Source organism: Adiantum capillus-veneris, chromosome 3 (genome assembly GCF_014529385.1).
Source record: "Adiantum capillus-veneris isolate H3 chromosome 3, ASM1452938v2, whole genome shotgun sequence".
Lineage (NCBI taxonomy): Eukaryota > Viridiplantae > Streptophyta > Polypodiopsida > Polypodiales > Pteridaceae > Adiantum > Adiantum capillus-veneris.
The window spans coordinates 31,004,053-31,021,660 of NC_140933.1; the positions used below are offsets into that span (position 1 = coordinate 31,004,053).

Here is a 17,608-nt window from a genome sequence, read left to right on the forward strand (position 1 = left end):
CAGATATGGGTGGGGAGACTCAAAGAGTGAGCAGCCCCCTATACACTTATGCTATGTATAAGGTATACAAGTCAGTGGGCGCCCAGACTCTGGGCGGCCGGGCAAGGCACAGGCGCCTATACCCCAACACATAGCACAGAAAACGCAGCCTGAGAGGTGAAAACGCTACTGTTGGTACAAAACAAAGCCACCAAGGGGGAGCAATTTCAATTTTGAGGGAGTTTTTTGTGACGGAAGCAATCAGCAGGGGATCGTCGGCTTAGGAGAAGAACCTCAGCGTCTGATACCATGTGAGAGTAGGCAGCGAAAGCGAAAGCGCTGCCAACAACAGCATATAGCTCAGGTTGAGTCCTTTCCAGGAATACATCCAGGTCTGCTTCATTTTGTCCACATCTGCCATATGGTTATAAGCTCGTGCTCCATTCGACCACAAACCATCAAATCTCTCATGTAGCTTACTCTTGCATTGAATATGTTATTGAGCATGTCTCTCTTTTAGTTTTTCTACCTGATCTTGCATTTGATTCATAACCTTTTGAAGCATCTGTAGCATTTTTCTTTGATCTTTTTTGTTGTAGTCCACTCCATTCATGGCTGCTTCAACCTCATCTGTAGATTCTTGATCTATTAATATTTTTACTTGCATTGATGTTACATGCAGACACGATGTTTGTGTTAGTCTGACATATGGTTTGTTTTTAATATACAGATACGATGAGTGACCAGGGTCATAGAGTGAAGTTGACGTTCATCAAGACTTTGCTACGTACCACTCGACTATCAGGAGAGGCTTTGACAGAGGCTATGTCAGATTATATGGAGATGGATGACGCCAGTTTAGACAACTCCATCGAGTTTCTTGGGCAATTTAGTTTTCCCGTATGCCCTGGAGAGGGTACATCCTCCCAACCACACACAGGAGTGGAGACTTCCTCTCATGCAGATCAGACCATAGCACATCGGCAATCTTCTCGACTAATAAAGTAGTAATGTCATTCTTTTTTAATATAGAAATCTTAATATATGTATTCCCTTGATATCTTTGTTTGCTTAGGACTCCTATTCCAGGTACATCACATCATAAGAGTCAGCGGCTTACTCCTAATGTACCTCCTAGTACTCAGTTGACACCTGATTCACAGGCTAGTGGCCGTCAGTCTCGGAGGTATATCTATTATGGTGATTATGGATCAAATATCAAGTAGTTTTTAAGAACTCTCATCTAATCTGATGTATGTTTATGTTGCATGTAGGCATCACCGGCGGCAGAGTAGCACGCCCCAGGCCGATCGACTCGTGAGACACAGCCTAAGCCGCCAGCTCCCCCATTAGTGCCTCCACCTCCACCAATGCACACGTGCATTGGCAGCTTGGGTGTCACATGCGACATCTTGCATGACGGGGCTATCCTCCAGCTCGGAGCCGGCATCGCCCTCAAACGTCGGATGGGAGACCTCTGCTCATCTTATCTAAAGCAGGTTCATATACCATGGGAGTAAGTATTAATTAACATAAAAAATATAAATTTTAGTTTGTTAGTTGAATTACTAATCGACTTTATTTTGCACTGTAGTGATCAGCATGAGGATGATAAGAAATATGTTATCAACACACTAGAGAGGAGTATGGGACATGATGGAGTTACAAGTGGATGGTCAAGCAAATGTGCAAACTCATGGGTCATCGACGCGACGCAGCACGGTAAGTAGAAAGAAAGAAATATTTTTAACATCTATGTCTCTCTCTCTCTCTCTCTCTCTCTCTCTCTCTCTCTCTCTCTCTCTCTCTCTCTCTCTCTCTCTCTCTCGTCTCTCGACTCTCGACTCTCGATCTGTCAAGGTGGAAATCGGTCGGAGCTGCTCTCTGAGTAGGTGTAGCGTATAGTAGAGGCAGGCTATAGGCAACTCTCGCAAGGGTGCACCGTGCACTGTTGGGGTGCATGATTTTTCCTCTCTTCTATCATGCTCGCCACTTGGGACCATATGAGACAAATCAAATGTACATGGTGTCCAGCCAAATGAGCATCCTCAAAACTTCCAGCTGTCCCAGAATGATACATGCCACAACAACGAGCACACCAACATATAATAGGCTCATCATAGTAGAAATCATCGTAAACGGGTTCATGTGCAGTATCCAAACTCTGTGCACCCTGGCTACCACTAGTAGGAGGTGGTGGTGTACCCTCTGATTGATCAGAATCTAGATTTCAATTACCATAAAAACATGAGACATTTATCAAATGACAAAAATAAAAAATTCAATAAAAAGTAACAAAACATTGAAGTCTAATAGTTATATGGTATATTCTGACGCTTATTGTAATTTAAAAAATAAACAGGCGCTATTGTATGGTGCCGTCAAACAAGACAAAGACAACCATTTGCATGGAAACATGGCAATTCTTCCGCAAGGAGATGCGCCTACGCATTAATTTTCCCCAACAAAAGGTGTGTGCCTTTGGTAATATATAATAGAATTAATATGAACTTTCCTAGATTGATTCTAACTTTTCTCTAATCTATGTTATTTTGTTTATTCAAATTTGCTTAGGAGGCAGCAAGAAAGAGAGTAGCTTTACGTCACACATCTAGACTAGGGCGGATGGGACGGGATGGATTTGTGGCCACATTTGTGAGTATAGACCATTCACATTTTAACTTTTCTAGGTAGTATTATTGAATCCAAAAATTAATAAGTCTTTGGTTGTGTCTTAATGTAGACGAAAGACTATGGTCGTGCACCGACGGCACAGGAGATAGAGTACGCCACATACTGCGGCTACCATGCTTTTAAACTCCAGATCCACTTGTACATATCTTTCTTTTGCTTTGTAGTTTTTTTCATGGTAACTGTAATATATTCTTTTTTTATTTCACTAACTAATATAGGAGCAGCATGGGGAGGCTGATATGACAGAGGTGGCTCGACAGGAGGCCAAGGGGCGACTTCGAGAGGCTGAGAGGAGCAGCGGCCCAATCACTGGCCATGATGGTGACGATCGCGGAGATGGGGACAGTCGTAGTCCCACGGTTTGGATCAGTGGTGGTGGCTCTAGCGATCATGAGACCGATGATAGTGATTCTTCCAGTAGTGATGGATCACATAGTGATCCTGCGTAGAGATTTCTTTTCCATATTTGGGATCGTTATATATGTATTTTTCAGTGTGCATTACTACATCGTATGTGATGATGAGATTTGTTTTGTATATGTGAGGATTGATCACCACACATTTTGGACACATGTACATAAACTTATTGATGATATATACTGACATGTGTTTTTTGCATCATTGAATTTGTCTATTGTCAAACAATTAATTATTTGTCGATAAGATAATTAACCTAAGTAACCATCTCAATGTTATTTATTTATCTTTATATATATATATTTTTTAAAGATGGATTGAAATCATGGTCATTGTGCTACCAAATGATGATGTGGCATGTGAAACCTAGTCCTAAGTTTTTTGTTAATTGCTCTACTTCTCAAAATTAAGGCATTTTGATCTTATAGCACTCTTGTGCAAGTCTTTAAGAATATAAAAGAAATATCGCTAGGGACGCTAGTCTTTCTGTTTAGTTGTTGTTGTCCTGGTTTTGGTCACCGCCTGTTGCTTTTCGCCCGTTCGGTTTACACATTATTAAAAAGGCTTCTAATGTTTTTTTGAAGATGAAGATATGAACTATGACGTTTCAAAGTACCAAGCATCATACGCTCCAAGTTTCAAGTTACGTACCATGTACCATGCACCAACTACAAGCATCATACGCTCCAAGTTTCAAGTTACGTAGCATGTACCATGTACCATGCACCAACTACAACTATCAAGTTTCATTATGGAACTTGATACCAAACCCTAAATCAACTGCCAAATCTAACACTAACAAGTTTTCTTGGTTTCTATGTCAGGCTCTAGTATTAACAAGCTTTTGATTTTCATATTTTTTGTAAAGGTAGCAGATTTTACGTGAAGTGTCAGATTCTACATATCTTGTATCAAATCAAGTACCAAGTTTCAAGTTGCAAGTACTAAGTACCAAGTACCAAGTACCTTATACCAAATCTAACACTAAAGAGGTTTTATTGTTTTCATGTTAATTTATTACAGTACTACAAAGTTACACCGGCCAATTAGTACCATGGACCATGTACCAATTGCAAGTACGAAGTTTCATTATGGAACCTACAGCCAAATTAAAGCAAGGACCAAGTACCAAGTACCGACATGTACCAAGTACCAAGTATCAATATGTACCAAGTAACAAGTACCGACATGTACCAAGTTTTTTTGTATTTTCAAGTTAAACCCACATGTCTTGAGTTGTATGAAATAGGGACAATTTTTTTTTTATATCGTGGACTCTAGAAATGGTCCATCTGCGAGCCGTTTGAGCTCTTGTGAGCCCACATGGAATGTCCATGTACCAATGAGGCATATGGGCAAGCTATACGGCTCGCTAAGAGCTCAAACAACTCGTCGATATATGGATCGTTCTCAAATTCCTCGAGAAAAAAACGCTCAGAAACAATACATCGGTCAGTTGTTTGAGCTCTCGACGAGTCCTATAGCTTGCCCACATGCCTCTTTGGCACGCAGAAAAGCTATGTGGGCTCACAGAATCTTATCGTTGCTTGTGCCACGCGTCGTTTATTCCACGCATTTTTCCACGCGTCGCTTATGCTACGCGCCACTTATGCGATGAAAAGTAAACGTCTTATTTTTGTTGCTTATGTGACGATAACTCGTCGCTATAGCCCTCGTTAAATGCCTCGTTTATGCGACGTACAGTAGCGACGACTACAGAGATGCCTTTCTCCCTCGTTAATGCGACGATAATTCGTCGCTGTAGCCGTCGCTATAGGGGGGAAAATGTAGTAGTGCTATCATCCACAAACAGATGGCCAAAGTGAAATAGCTAACCTAACCATTGTTCATCTACTAAAAGCCTATGTAACGGAAGTAGATCAAAGGTCTCAATGGGAGAAGTACTTACCCTTAGTGGAGTATGCTTACAATAACACTGTACATACTTCCACGGGAAAAGCACCTTTTGAGGTAATTGAGGGAAGATAAAAAAGTCCACTGCTACTTAAGGCACACGGGAAGATCTTCGCTGCAGATGAGTATAGCCAAGACTTAAAAGAATCTTTCCAAAATATTAAGGATGCTATCTCTATCTCATAACAAAGGCAAAAGGCTGCTGTGCTGATAAGCACAACAGAAACTAAGCCTTTAAAGACAATGATTGTGTCTTACTTAAATTTCCCAAGGCACTACAAGCTATGCTTAACATTAGCGACGCTCATACTACGACGCTTAAACATGAAAATGCACGGCGTCGCTATATGCGTCGCTATGAGCGTCCCTATGTTACAAGTAGCGACGCCGACAGGGCTAAAAAAATAACCGAGAGCGTCTGAAAACTCAGATCTCAGATCTGAGTTTTCGACGCACGCTCAAGCAAGCAAGGTAACGCTTTCCCTCTCTCTCTCTCTCTCTCTCTTTCTTCTCCACACACACACACACACACACACACACACACACACACGAGGAGAGGAAGGAGTGCCAAGTATGCTCCTTCCCTCTCCTCACTCTCATGTTCCCTTCTCCTCTTTCTCTCTCTCCTTCTCTCTCTCTCTCTCTCTCTCTCTCTCTCTCTCTCTCTCACACACACACACACACACACACACACACACACACACACACACGCACGAGGAGAGGAAGGAGAGCCAGGTATGCTCCTTCCCTCTCCTCACTCTCATGTTCTCTTCCCCTCTTTCTCTCTCTCCTTCACACACACACACACACACACAAACACGAGGAGAGGAAGGAGAGCCAAGTATGCTCCTTCCCTCTCCTCACTCTCATGGTCCCTTCCCCTCTTTCTCTCTCCCTCTCTTTCACACACACACACAAGATTTTGAGGATCTTGTTCCGCCACCACAGGATCTGCATCAGAGGACCGTCATCGCCTAGACTGTTCAAATTTTTCCATGATTCCACAATCTTGAGTAAAACGTTTTTTGTCGATCCGTTCCACCCTAAAATGTCAACCTTTACACCATGCTGCTGTGTATGACTTATACTACAACCAACAAAGATTATGAGTGGTCGTTCAAACATCTAGAAAGTTACTAGTCGTACATTGCAAACTTACCTTGGTCGCGCAACCCCTAGATTACTCCCACTCTTCCTCAGTCACTTCTTCACCGCACTGTTGTGCGCTTTTCAGTTGGTTGTGCAACCATCTTAAGCTCATGAATGTTGGTAGGCTCTCCAAACCCGTCGGATAGTGCATCGGTGGTCGTCTTCCCCGTCTCCACTCGATTCTTGCCCTTTGTCGCTCTTGCTTTGCATCCTCATATTGTGAGATCCACTTCTGCATGACTGGATTGTGAAGCATGCAAAATCGGTTGATTTTAGCCTCTAGATCTTCCGTCATCTTCTTCTCAACACCGAGATTGCACATGACAATTCCAGATATGCGCTCATCATCTATGGTTCGCCATAGCGTGTCCCGGGCTTTATCGAATCCGTCTAGCCACTCTCCAATGTACACTAGGGACTCTGATACCAGCCAACCTTCTGTCATGCTACCCTCCGGACGTGCCTTCTGACGCACATATCCCTTGAGCGTTTTCATGAAAAGTTCTAAAAAGAACATCCATCTGGAATGTAGTGTGCCGGCTATTTCCACCTCATCAACTATGTGAACAAGAAGATGCACCTGAATGGTTAGCATGGTAGTAGAAAAATGTTTCTCAAACATACACACAACCTCCACAGTGTTTAGTTTGGCGAATGGTATGGAGTCTACGTTGATCTCCTTTTGTGAGATCCATTGTACCAACTTCGCAAGTTTGTAGATTGTGTTACGGATGTCAAGAGACAGACATCCCTCAATGGAAACCGGTAAAATAAACTGCAAAACACGTGCAACAATGATATTAAAGTACGTCCACACACGAATTTGTTACACAATTCTCACTATGATATACTCCACTATGAACATACGTGACACATTTTATGCCAGTCGTGTGACTTCAAACCGGTAAGCTTTCCTTCTTTAGTAAAACACGTTCGGAGCGAGTGAATTACGCCAGTGGGAGTCCGCAAAGATCAAATGGTCTCTTTTACTTTGCGTTCTTGGGCTCCTGTGAAAATCCATGGTGCTTTAGGGGAGTTTTATCGATCCATCGGACGCTGTTTGCGGCCAATATTGCTCCATACGATCCACATTTCTAAGGTCAACTCTGGCTCCCAAAGTATCTTTCTTGCCGTTCAGATGGTCCCATAGTAGATTACCCACATTCTTGAAGATGTGCATTGGATCAAGCAAGTGATTGATCATGAGTCGGGGCCAGTATGGTAACTCGTACCATAGAGATAGTCTCTTCATCCCTGGGGGCAATCCGTCATCACACATCTCCTTCTACTCTAACCATGCTTGTGTAGACATCCTCAGTGGCTCTCTTCCCAAAAAGCCGTTGCGTAACACATGATTCTCTGGAAGATACGCTTGATGACCTTCGTAGATTTTCTTCTTCAGTGAGGGCGCCCTACGTGCATTCAGTCTAGGTCCACATGTGACACATGCTCTGTATCCGCTTGTTTGAAGCCCTGCATGTATACACATGATAATAGATCAACTTGAGAAAAAGCAAGATTTACAGTGTCTGAGTGAGGAGTGTAAATAGATCACCTGAGCATTCTGTTAGTCCGGGATAGTCATGCATGGTCCACATTAGAATGCCTCTGATCAAAGCATTCCGTCGACCTGTGTGTCGGCTCATATCCACCACCTCTATGCCAATCCACAATTGTTGTAGCTCTTCCAATAGTGGACGAAGATACACATCCATATTCTTCACTTTATATCGCCCCGGCACAACCAAGCTTAGCCATAGGTGCCCCTTCTTCGTAGTCAACCACGGGGGAATGTTGTAGTTGACGATGACAATGGGCCATACACTGTAAGATGTTGATCTTTGACCAAATGGATTTACGCCATCCATATCCAGGCCTAAGCGCAAATTTCGAGCTTCATTGGCAAAATCCGTCCATGTTCCATCTATATGTTTCCAGGCTGCACAATCTGCAAGAATCCGTAGCACACCATCCGAAGATTTATTCTCCTCATGCCATGATGCTAGGGCGGCCATGGACTTACATTCGAAGAAATGCTTGATGCAAGGAAGCAGAGGAAAATGTCGCAAAACCTTTTGCGGAATTTTTGTTCCGTGGAGATTTACTCGATATCTTTCGGAATCACATTTCGGAGACTTCTCCATGTCTATGTATTCCCCTCTGAAAAGAATGCAGTCATTAGGACAAGCGTGGATCGAATTGTAATCCATCCCCAAGTTTTGCAAAATCTTTCTTGCTTCCTCTCGAGAATCTGGCATCACATTATCAACTGGTAGTATGTGCTCTTTGAGCAATCTACACAACATAAAAACACGGTCATCTTGCATCACTAATTTCTGTGTATGCTCAATTTTCTCTTCCATTAGATGAACATGACGGCTTATTGTATGGTAGCAGCAGTCGAACATGCAGGTGGAATTGCTGGTCCGCATGGACTGTCAAGGCTGTGAGTGCAGGAAATTTTCTCGCCATTTTCTTGCCATTTCTTCTAACCTTATCTTAAACGATTTCCTCGCCATTTCTCCTAACCTTAATTAAATAACCTAAATCTAATTTAATATAACAACCCTAAACCTAAATTAATAAACCTAAATCTAATCTAATATAACGTAAATCTAAATCTAACGTAAATAAACCTAAATCTAATCAAACGTAAATCTAACTAAAAATAAACATAAATCTAATCTAATTTAACTTAAATAAACCTAAATCTAATTTAACGAAAGTCTACATCTAACCTAATCTTTAACGTCTTTTGGGATAGTTTCCTACGACGTTAAAACTCTCTTCTTCTTGTGTGTGTGTGTGGGTGTGTGTGTGCCAATAAAAAGAGAAAAATGGTATAACCTTTCTATCACCCAAGTGTGGTAGATTGGTTATGCCATTTTCCTCTTGAATAACAAGTCTTGGTTTCAACTCATCGTCGGCTAGATTTTTAGGTCTCTTTAATTAGTTTCCTACGACGTTAAATTAAACTCTCTTCTTCTCGGGTGTGTGTGCACGCCAATAAAGAAATGAGAAAAATGGTATAACTTTTCTATCACGGAAGTGTGATATATTGGTTATGCCATTTCTCTTATGAATAACATGTCTTGAGTTCAACTCCTGTCGACTAGATCTTTAAGGTCTCTTGGGATACTTTCCTACGATGTTAAGACTCTCTTCTTCTTCTTCTTCTCTCTCTCTCTCTCTCTCTCTCTCTTTGTTTTATATATATATATATATATATATATATATATATATATATATATATATATATATATATATCTTTTCCTCTCTCAATGTGTGTGCGTTTTTTTGGTTTATGCATGCTCTCTCTCTCTTTTCCTCTCTCAATGTGTGTGTGCTTTCTTTGATTATATAGGTGTGTGCGCATTTTTGGTTTATGCATGCTCTCTCTCTTTTCCTCTCTCAATGTGTGTGTGCTTTCTTTGTGTATGCATGTGTGTGCGTTTTTTGTTTATGCTTGTGCGCTCTCTCTCTCTCTCTCGTTCTATCTCTCTCTCTCTCTCTTAAAAAAAAACAATGTGTATGTGTGTCTGATTCCTATTGTTTTGCACGCTACAAGAGATTTTGAGGATCGATTATAGAGCATTTTGTGTCGACTTGTTCGACGTGCAATGGTTCAAGATAATCATGGAGGGTCACAACGCTATTGTGCGTAGAGGAGAGTCTGGTTTTCTTGAGGTGGATTCAACTAAGAAATCGTCTGACCTAAGAGACACTTTCGTACTACCCCAGCATTGTGAACAAGTAAGTATGTAAATAGTTAACGTGTGTTTTAGAATTTATGTGCTTGGAAGCTCTCATGTAAGTTATGTGGCTCTAGCAGGTGATATTTCATCCCACAAAGTCTCCATCAAACTTGTGGTACGTAATAGAGGTAGCCCCTCGCAGTGCACGGACGTATGAAGGCTACCATGTGCCAATCACAGCGGCATCAATGGAGGAGATCGGAGAAGATGCCCAGTCAGAAGCCGTGGAGGTGGTGCCAGACGAACATCAAGCTGCTACTCTCTATGGGGTGCATGCAGAGGATCTACAAAATGAAACAGAGGACATCTGTTTAAACGAAGAGCTCTATATAGATATAGGAAGTTATGTTGATCTATGCGAGGATGAGAGAGATATCTCTTAAAGCCATAAATATTGTATTTGAACAAGATGTCCGTTTTGTAAATTCAGAGTTATGCACTTGCCTCTTTCATCACTCAAGTTGAATAGAAGAAGAACTCTTTCTGTTGCTGCTAGCCTTTGAACATTCCAAAGCTACATGCACATTCAAGTTCTTGTACGATTCTTCGGCTCATTAAGTATTTGCGTCATTGCATCATTGTATTTATATGCGTCATTGCGTCATTGTATTTAATGGTCTTTGCGTCCACTCCAGGTACGTATGCTCTAGGTATGTTCTCCAGGTACATATGCTCAAGGACGACGAGCACCTCCTCCTCCTCTCTCTCTCTCTCTCTCTCTCTCTCTCTCTCTCTCTATCTATCTACTTGTCCATGTTTTCTACTCCATTCATTCAATGTTAAGTTTAAATGTTCGTGTGTTTAATGGAGGTATGGATGATGACGAGTTTCTTTCTTCTTTGTCACCCCAGTAGAGACAGTGGTACGTGGAGCGTCATCGCTTTGGCACACCATCGTGCATTCCTACTCCATCCGCATCTCCCTCTGTTTCGGAGTCCTCAGCGCGCTCCGAAGCTTCGGTGTCGACGAGACGATCTTCACACTCGTCTAGGCACCGATGCTCTAGTGGTGGCGGTGGCGGTTGTTGTGGGGGTGGCGCCACCGATGCTTCGACACCGCCTCGTGTTCGACGAGGCTCTTTACCCTCCCCTTCTTTGCCCGTCCCAACACTAGCCACGACATCTCCATCGACACCAGGTTTTGAGCGGCTGAGTGCCGTTCCCCACAGCTACACACCACTAGCTAGTCCTCCAGGAGTCACTCCAGTGGACACTCCTCGCTTCGGGGCTCAAAATCTAGTGGAGACACCTGGTGTCCATACCCCCGTTGACACGCCGCTAGAGACCCCTGTCGAGACACCCAGGTTCACGCGTCAGCGGCGAGAGGGCTTGCCTTACTCCGTCGACTTCAGCGGCAGTATCATCTTGGATGATGACGACAAGAAGGTGATTTCGTGCATGCGCGGTCTTTGCTCTCAGGTGTTTAGACACTACATAATAAACACCTGGAGTGAAGTACCGAATGAATTAAAAGACAGAGTCATCAGCATGCTTCATGACGAGTTTCCCGGTCCAACACGGGATGAGCGCTTCAATGAAGATGTGATGAAGGTTCGAATGGGCGAATACTGCAAGCATAAGCGTTCCGAAGTGCAAAAAGCAATCAGGCATGGATGGAACAGACTAGATTGGCTGGCCAAAGAAGATTGGAAGCATGCGAAGAAAGAAGCATGCGAGAATCCCGACAAGTGGAAGCAACAAAAGGAGGCAGCCAGAGCGCGAGTAGAGGCAGGGAGCACCACTTGGGAAGCGGCGGGGGTGGGCATCATTTGAGGCCGATTTTGTAAGTGTTCGCATCTATGTTCGATAGTTTAGGGTTAATGGGATTTGAAATTCTAACATAATGGATTCTTTGTATGTTTTGACAGTGGCCGTTCACAGGACGTGATCCCACTCCGTACGAGCGTGAGTACGCAGGCAAGAAGGGCTTAAACGCCCTTATAGACATCCTGACTTCTCGCGGCGGCATGGTTAGTATTATGATTTATTCTTTTCTATTTATTGTATTGTTTTATAAACGTCGCTCGCTATATGTTTATACTTACAATGCGCTATCTTATTGTTTTTTTTGCAGAATCCGACAGATACGCCGCTTGGACGCGATGCGACGTCTGATTAGACGACGTCAGTTTAGCCATAGCTAGATAGCATTAGTTTCTTTTTGTCCTAGCTTATGTATCATGAGACCATGTAACTATGTATTTTTGAAAACCATGTATATTTTTTAAATAATGACAATGGTTTGTAACTATTCCATTTGCAATGATTAACAATCAAGTGATTTTGCTGCTATGTACAATTGTCATTTATTTACTTCCATCAATTCACGCTTGTCATTTTTGTATCTTTATTTTGCAAACAATACGTACTATGGATGTTGGAGTTAATGATTATATTGTCTTGTGGGTGACTATTTTGGGTCTATATTTACCTTTGCACTTTTTTTCAAAGGTAAATAGACCAATGAAACATTCAATATGGTTGATGGGTGGTAGGGCATTCAATGCCCTGTCCCCAAAAAATTTTAATCTCGGGCGTCGCTATATAAGGCTCTGCAGCGTCGCTATAAGCGTCGCTATCTATGACCCTGCAGCGTGGCTATAAGCGTTGCTATATGCGTCCCTATATAGCGACTCTTATAGCGACTGCAATAGTGACTACTATAGCGACGTTCTCTTATCGACGCTAATAGTGACGCTTTTAGCGACGCCGGGGGTTTAAAAAACCCAGTGTATTTTTGTCGCTATAAGCGTCACAAGAGCACACAACCTCTTGTAGTGAGGCTCGATTATAAGGCACATGACGGGCAAGACCGGACACCAAAAATACTATGCTAAGTTAGCAAAAAGGTACTATGGTCCCTTCCAGATTCTTAGACCAATCAATGAGATGGTCTATCAACTCAAGTTGCCCAGTCATTGACTCATACACAATGCTTTCCATGTGAACCTACTAAAGCCTTACAAAGGAGAGTCACCTCAAGAACCAACTATTGAAAACCCACCGGAGATCGAGGACCAAGAAGAGGTGTTGCAGCCCGAGTCCATTCTTTGACATGAAGACAAGGTATTAAGAGGTGGTAAGACTATCCGTCGACGATATCTTATTAAGTTTAAGAATTATCCTTTTGAAGAAGCTAGATGGATGCAAGGTATACAATTAAAGGATAACCTAAATCTTGTCAATGCTTACAATGCTTCCCTAGAGTAAGAAAATGTACAAATGTTTAGAATGAACAAAGTTTTTGTCTTATAAGACTCTTTTTTCCTTTATTGTGCACAAATTGAAGTAGTATGCATGCTTAGAATCAAGTTTGCGGAGACGACGTTTTGGCATACACCAAGTAGAGCTTGTCACTCTACTATGGAAGATTGATAGGAGTAATATGCAGACATGCTTGCGAAAACTTATACTCTCAAGCGTCAAATGGATTAGTCATCCATTTTGGAACGATGTCGTGGGGTAAGGTAGGGATCCTCTATCCACTGGAAAAGGACAAATGAATAGGCTTTATCTTGTCTACTCCATAGTCAAGGACGACTATGATTTCAAGAGAGAGATAATGTCATAATAACTAATATCTAATTCTCCTAAATGATTTTCTCATGTTAAATTGATCATTTAATATGGGGAAGTGCCAGGGGAAAAAGCTAAAATATTGGTTAAGCTTGCGGACCGGCCACAGTAGGGATCTAAAGGGGGGGCCATCTGCAAAAGAGCAATGTGCACCCAATGGGATTTAAAGACCCTAAGGTTCAACCCATTAAGACTTCCAAAATGCTAAGGTTCCAAAATTCAAAGGTTCTGTCTAATGGTCAGGCTTAGTAAAATTGGATGCTCTGTGTGTGTACAAAAAAGTCTTCATGATTCCTACATAAGAGGGGGCGAGCCTTGTAAGTAGGGGATGAGAGAGAAACACACACACACACACACACACACACACACACACACACACACACACAAGCTCCCTTTACACAAAGAGAATAGGGGACATATGTCAGCTTCCTAGCCCAGATGCCCACAAGTAGGGGATGAGAGAGAAACACACACACACACACACACACACACACACACACACACACACACACACACACACACACACAAGCTCCCTTTACACAAAGGGAATAGGGGACATATGTCAGCTTCCTAGCCCAGATGCCCACAAGGGGCACTCAAATCCTATTGGATGGCCATGGAGGTGGACCAATGAGAATTAGGCTAGAGTAAATCTAGTTTAATTCATTTAAAAACACTTAATAAAAGAATCAATATGAATTAAGATCTCTAGAAGACTATTGGACAGTCTCCCAAGGGGTCCAATGAGCATTCAACAGCCCAATGGCTTGCCTGATTCCTATTGGCCAGGAGACAAAGGGGTCCAATGAGAGTTTAGTTGCATCAATTAATTACCTAAAGCTCTCACAAAAGGGGAAAGGGGGACACATAATAGAAGGCTATCACGTATGCTTCTTAAATCCTATTGGCTAAGCCTAGAGAGGTCCAATGAGGTGCCACCAAGAGAGGTCGTCCAAGAGAGTGAGGGGGCTCATTTTTCAAAGGTATCATTCCACACACACTCACACAATCTCATGTGTGAAGCAAGAAGACTCTCTCTCTCTCTCTCTCTCTCTCTCTCTCTCTCTCTCTCCCCTCTTCTCCTTCTCAAGATTTAATGGAAAGCTCATCATCTACTCCAAGCTTGTGAGAAGGGAGCCCTACACCAACAAATCTTGATTTTGTAATGCAAATCCAACCAAGATCCAAGCTTCAATGTATGCTCATCTTCTCTACCATGCTAATTACTAAGATATGCTATGCTAATATGAGTGATTATGTGAGGAGATATACATCTTTCTCGTAATACTACTCCTTATTCCTCTCAATCTACTCTCATACCCCTCTAGCTCTCACCATCTTCGAAGGTGTGTGAGGTCTTGGGTCTGAGACCATGAGGGAATTGATGTTGTGTTTTATAAGTGTTTTTCTTAGTGCTTGAAGCTTCCATCTTCATTGCACTAGCTAGTTATTGAAGGAACACAAAGAATTGTATTGTAAAATGTCTCTCTTGATGGGGGAAACCTATAACACAAAGGCTTTTGGAGGGGGGACCGGCTCCATGTAAATCTGGTCCTCAACTGTTATCAATAGCTTACTTTCTCTCTCTTTTGAAGTATTGTTCATGCCTATCTAACTAGGTGTTATGTTTTTTGTTGCTCTCTCCACCCAAGCACTCTTGTTATGCTCATTAGGAATCTATTCTAATGAAATTCTCACTACACACAAGTTACTAGGCCATTAAATGTTACACAACCAACCCAATCCCAGTCCAAAAAAGCATGTAAATTTGGCCTCAATAATTCCTCCTTGGGATAAAAAAAACAAAGATGTAAAGTTCCACTCAAGTAGCAAAAAATCCTCTTAATAGCTTGCCAATGCTTAGACCTTGGGCTATGGATAAATTTTCTACCTTGTGAGACTGCAAATTGAATGCTTGGCCTCGTACCGTATACATGATTAAGGCATCCAACAATAGTTTGAAAAATAGTCACATCAACAGGATTACCGGGATCATGAAGACTCAGTTTCAAACCTGTTTCCATGGGAGTAGCAATAGGTTTTTAATCCTCAAGTCCAAACTTACATAGTAATGTCTCTATGTAGCTTGTTTGACACAAGGAAATACTACCATCACACTACTTAAATTGTATGTCCAAGTAATGATGCAACAACCCCAAATATTTCATCTTGAAAGTAGCATTAAGACCAGCCTTAAATTCAAAAATATGTGTCTCATTTGGGCCAATAATCAACAAATAATTCATATAAAGAACAATGATGAGAAGTACATCAACCTCATGCTTTACATACACAATTCTTTTTGTTGGATTGTTACGAAAAGCCTCGTTTAACCAAATGAGTTTCAGCGTTCTCATACCAAGCACAAGGAGACTGCTTGAACCCATACAAATTGAACCCATACAAATTTTTCTTACATTTTCAGAATTTATCTTCCTGTTCTTTCTTGACAAAACCATGAGTCTACGTTACATAAACTTTCTCAAATATATCACCATTCAAGCGGTAACAATGTCTGATTGATGTAGATCCCATCCAAAATGATCTGCAAATGCACATAGAAAATGCACACTAGTCATATGATAAATGGGAGCAAAAGTCTCTTCATAATCTATGCGCTTCTATCGTGCATAACATTTTGCAACAAGTCAAGCCTCGTAGATCAATCTCACCATCCGGATTACGTTTCAACTTGTAAACCCACTTCCTACCAATGGCCTTTTTTCCAGGAGGAAAATCACATAAAGTCCATGTGTCATTTTCTATAAGTGCATCATATTTTGATTGCATGGTAGCCATCCAATTTTTTGAACTTTGTGCTTCATCAAAAGATAGAGGCTCTTCCACACCACATAAACTAGAACCAACCAAAGCATAACAATCTGATACATAAATGACAAGAACATGAACGAGTACGACTAGACATAAATGCATCCAATTTACTGTCACGCAAAGTATGCACCATCCATTTTGACATACCTCTAGCATGCTCATTCTCATACCTTTCCACATCAAGTACATCATTTACATCTGCATCAGAAATAGGCTGATCCGTAGCATTTTCAAAACCCCCCATAGGCTGTACATTTGCCTCATTGGAACTTACATTTAAGTTTTCAGTGTCCACCATTAAAAAGAGGCAGCAAACTATCATAAATGTCATGTGAGCTTACATTATTGTCTCTAGTACATTACAAGGAAAGCTAAACAAAATCCTCCATAAACACAACATCTTGTGACACCAAGATATGTTTTGTTTTGCAGATGGTATAACCTGTAACCTTTGCTTTCAATACTGTAACCAACAAAGATGCATTAAATAGCCTTATTATCCAATTTATTGCGATGTGTTTGTGGCACCAAAGCATAAGCCAAACAAAAAAAAATGTGCATGTGATCAATAGATGGCTTCTTATCGTGCCATGCTTCATAAGGAGTCATAGATTGCAAAGATTTCGTAGGACACCTATTGAGTACATAAGTAGCACACATGATAGCCTCAAGCCAAAAAGCAAAAAAATATGCATGTGATCAATAGATGGCTTCTTATCATGCCATGCTTTATAAGGAGTCATAGATTGCAAAGATTTTGTAGGACACCTATTGAGTACATAACTAGCACACATGATAGTCTCAAGCCAAAACTAATGTGGCAAAGCTTGACTTTTGGCCATACATTGTGACATCTCTGTGTAGGACCTATTTTTCCTTTCACAACACCATTTTGCTAAGGTGTATATAGCATTGTACATTGGTGTTTTATCCCACAACTAGCTAGAAATGCATTAAACTCATGAGACATATACTCCCTCCCTCGATTTGAACGGAGGGTGCCCGTAGTACATCTAGAGACATTTTCAACCAGAGCCAAAAATTGCTTGAGGCACATAAACACTTCAGACTTAGCTTTAAGTAGATACACCCATGCATGCTTGGTGTAATTATCAATGAAAGTCATGAAGTATAGGTAATCGCCTAAGGACGGAGTTTGCATAGGCCCACAAACATCACTATGCATAAATTGCAATCAATATGTAGCCCTTATTGATCCATCCTTTGGAAAATTTTAACGTTGTATCTTACCTAAAATATAGCCTTCACAAACATGTTTTAAAGGGGCTTCAA

General features: G+C 41.5%; 2 protein-coding genes across 2 annotated transcripts; both read left to right on the forward strand.

Annotated features, from left to right (window-relative positions):
• Positions 1-714: 714 nt before the first annotated feature.
• LOC147460689 (uncharacterized) lies at positions 715-2,575 on the forward strand. Its single transcript, XM_086499273.1, has 7 exons — positions 715-983; positions 1,055-1,165; positions 1,254-1,296; positions 1,416-1,495; positions 1,574-1,701; positions 2,342-2,450; positions 2,554-2,575. The coding sequence occupies exons 1-7, from the start codon at positions 715-717 to the stop codon at positions 2,573-2,575; spliced, it is 762 nt and encodes a 253-aa protein (XP_086355399.1).
• A 316-nt stretch (positions 2,576-2,891) lies between these two features.
• Positions 2,892-3,232, forward strand: LOC147460690 (uncharacterized). The gene has a single exon (XM_086499285.1). The coding sequence runs from the start codon at positions 2,913-2,915 to the stop codon at positions 3,120-3,122; it is 210 nt and encodes a 69-aa protein (XP_086355411.1). The 5' UTR covers positions 2,892-2,912; the 3' UTR covers positions 3,123-3,232.
• The last annotated feature ends 14,376 nt before the right edge of the window (positions 3,233-17,608 follow it).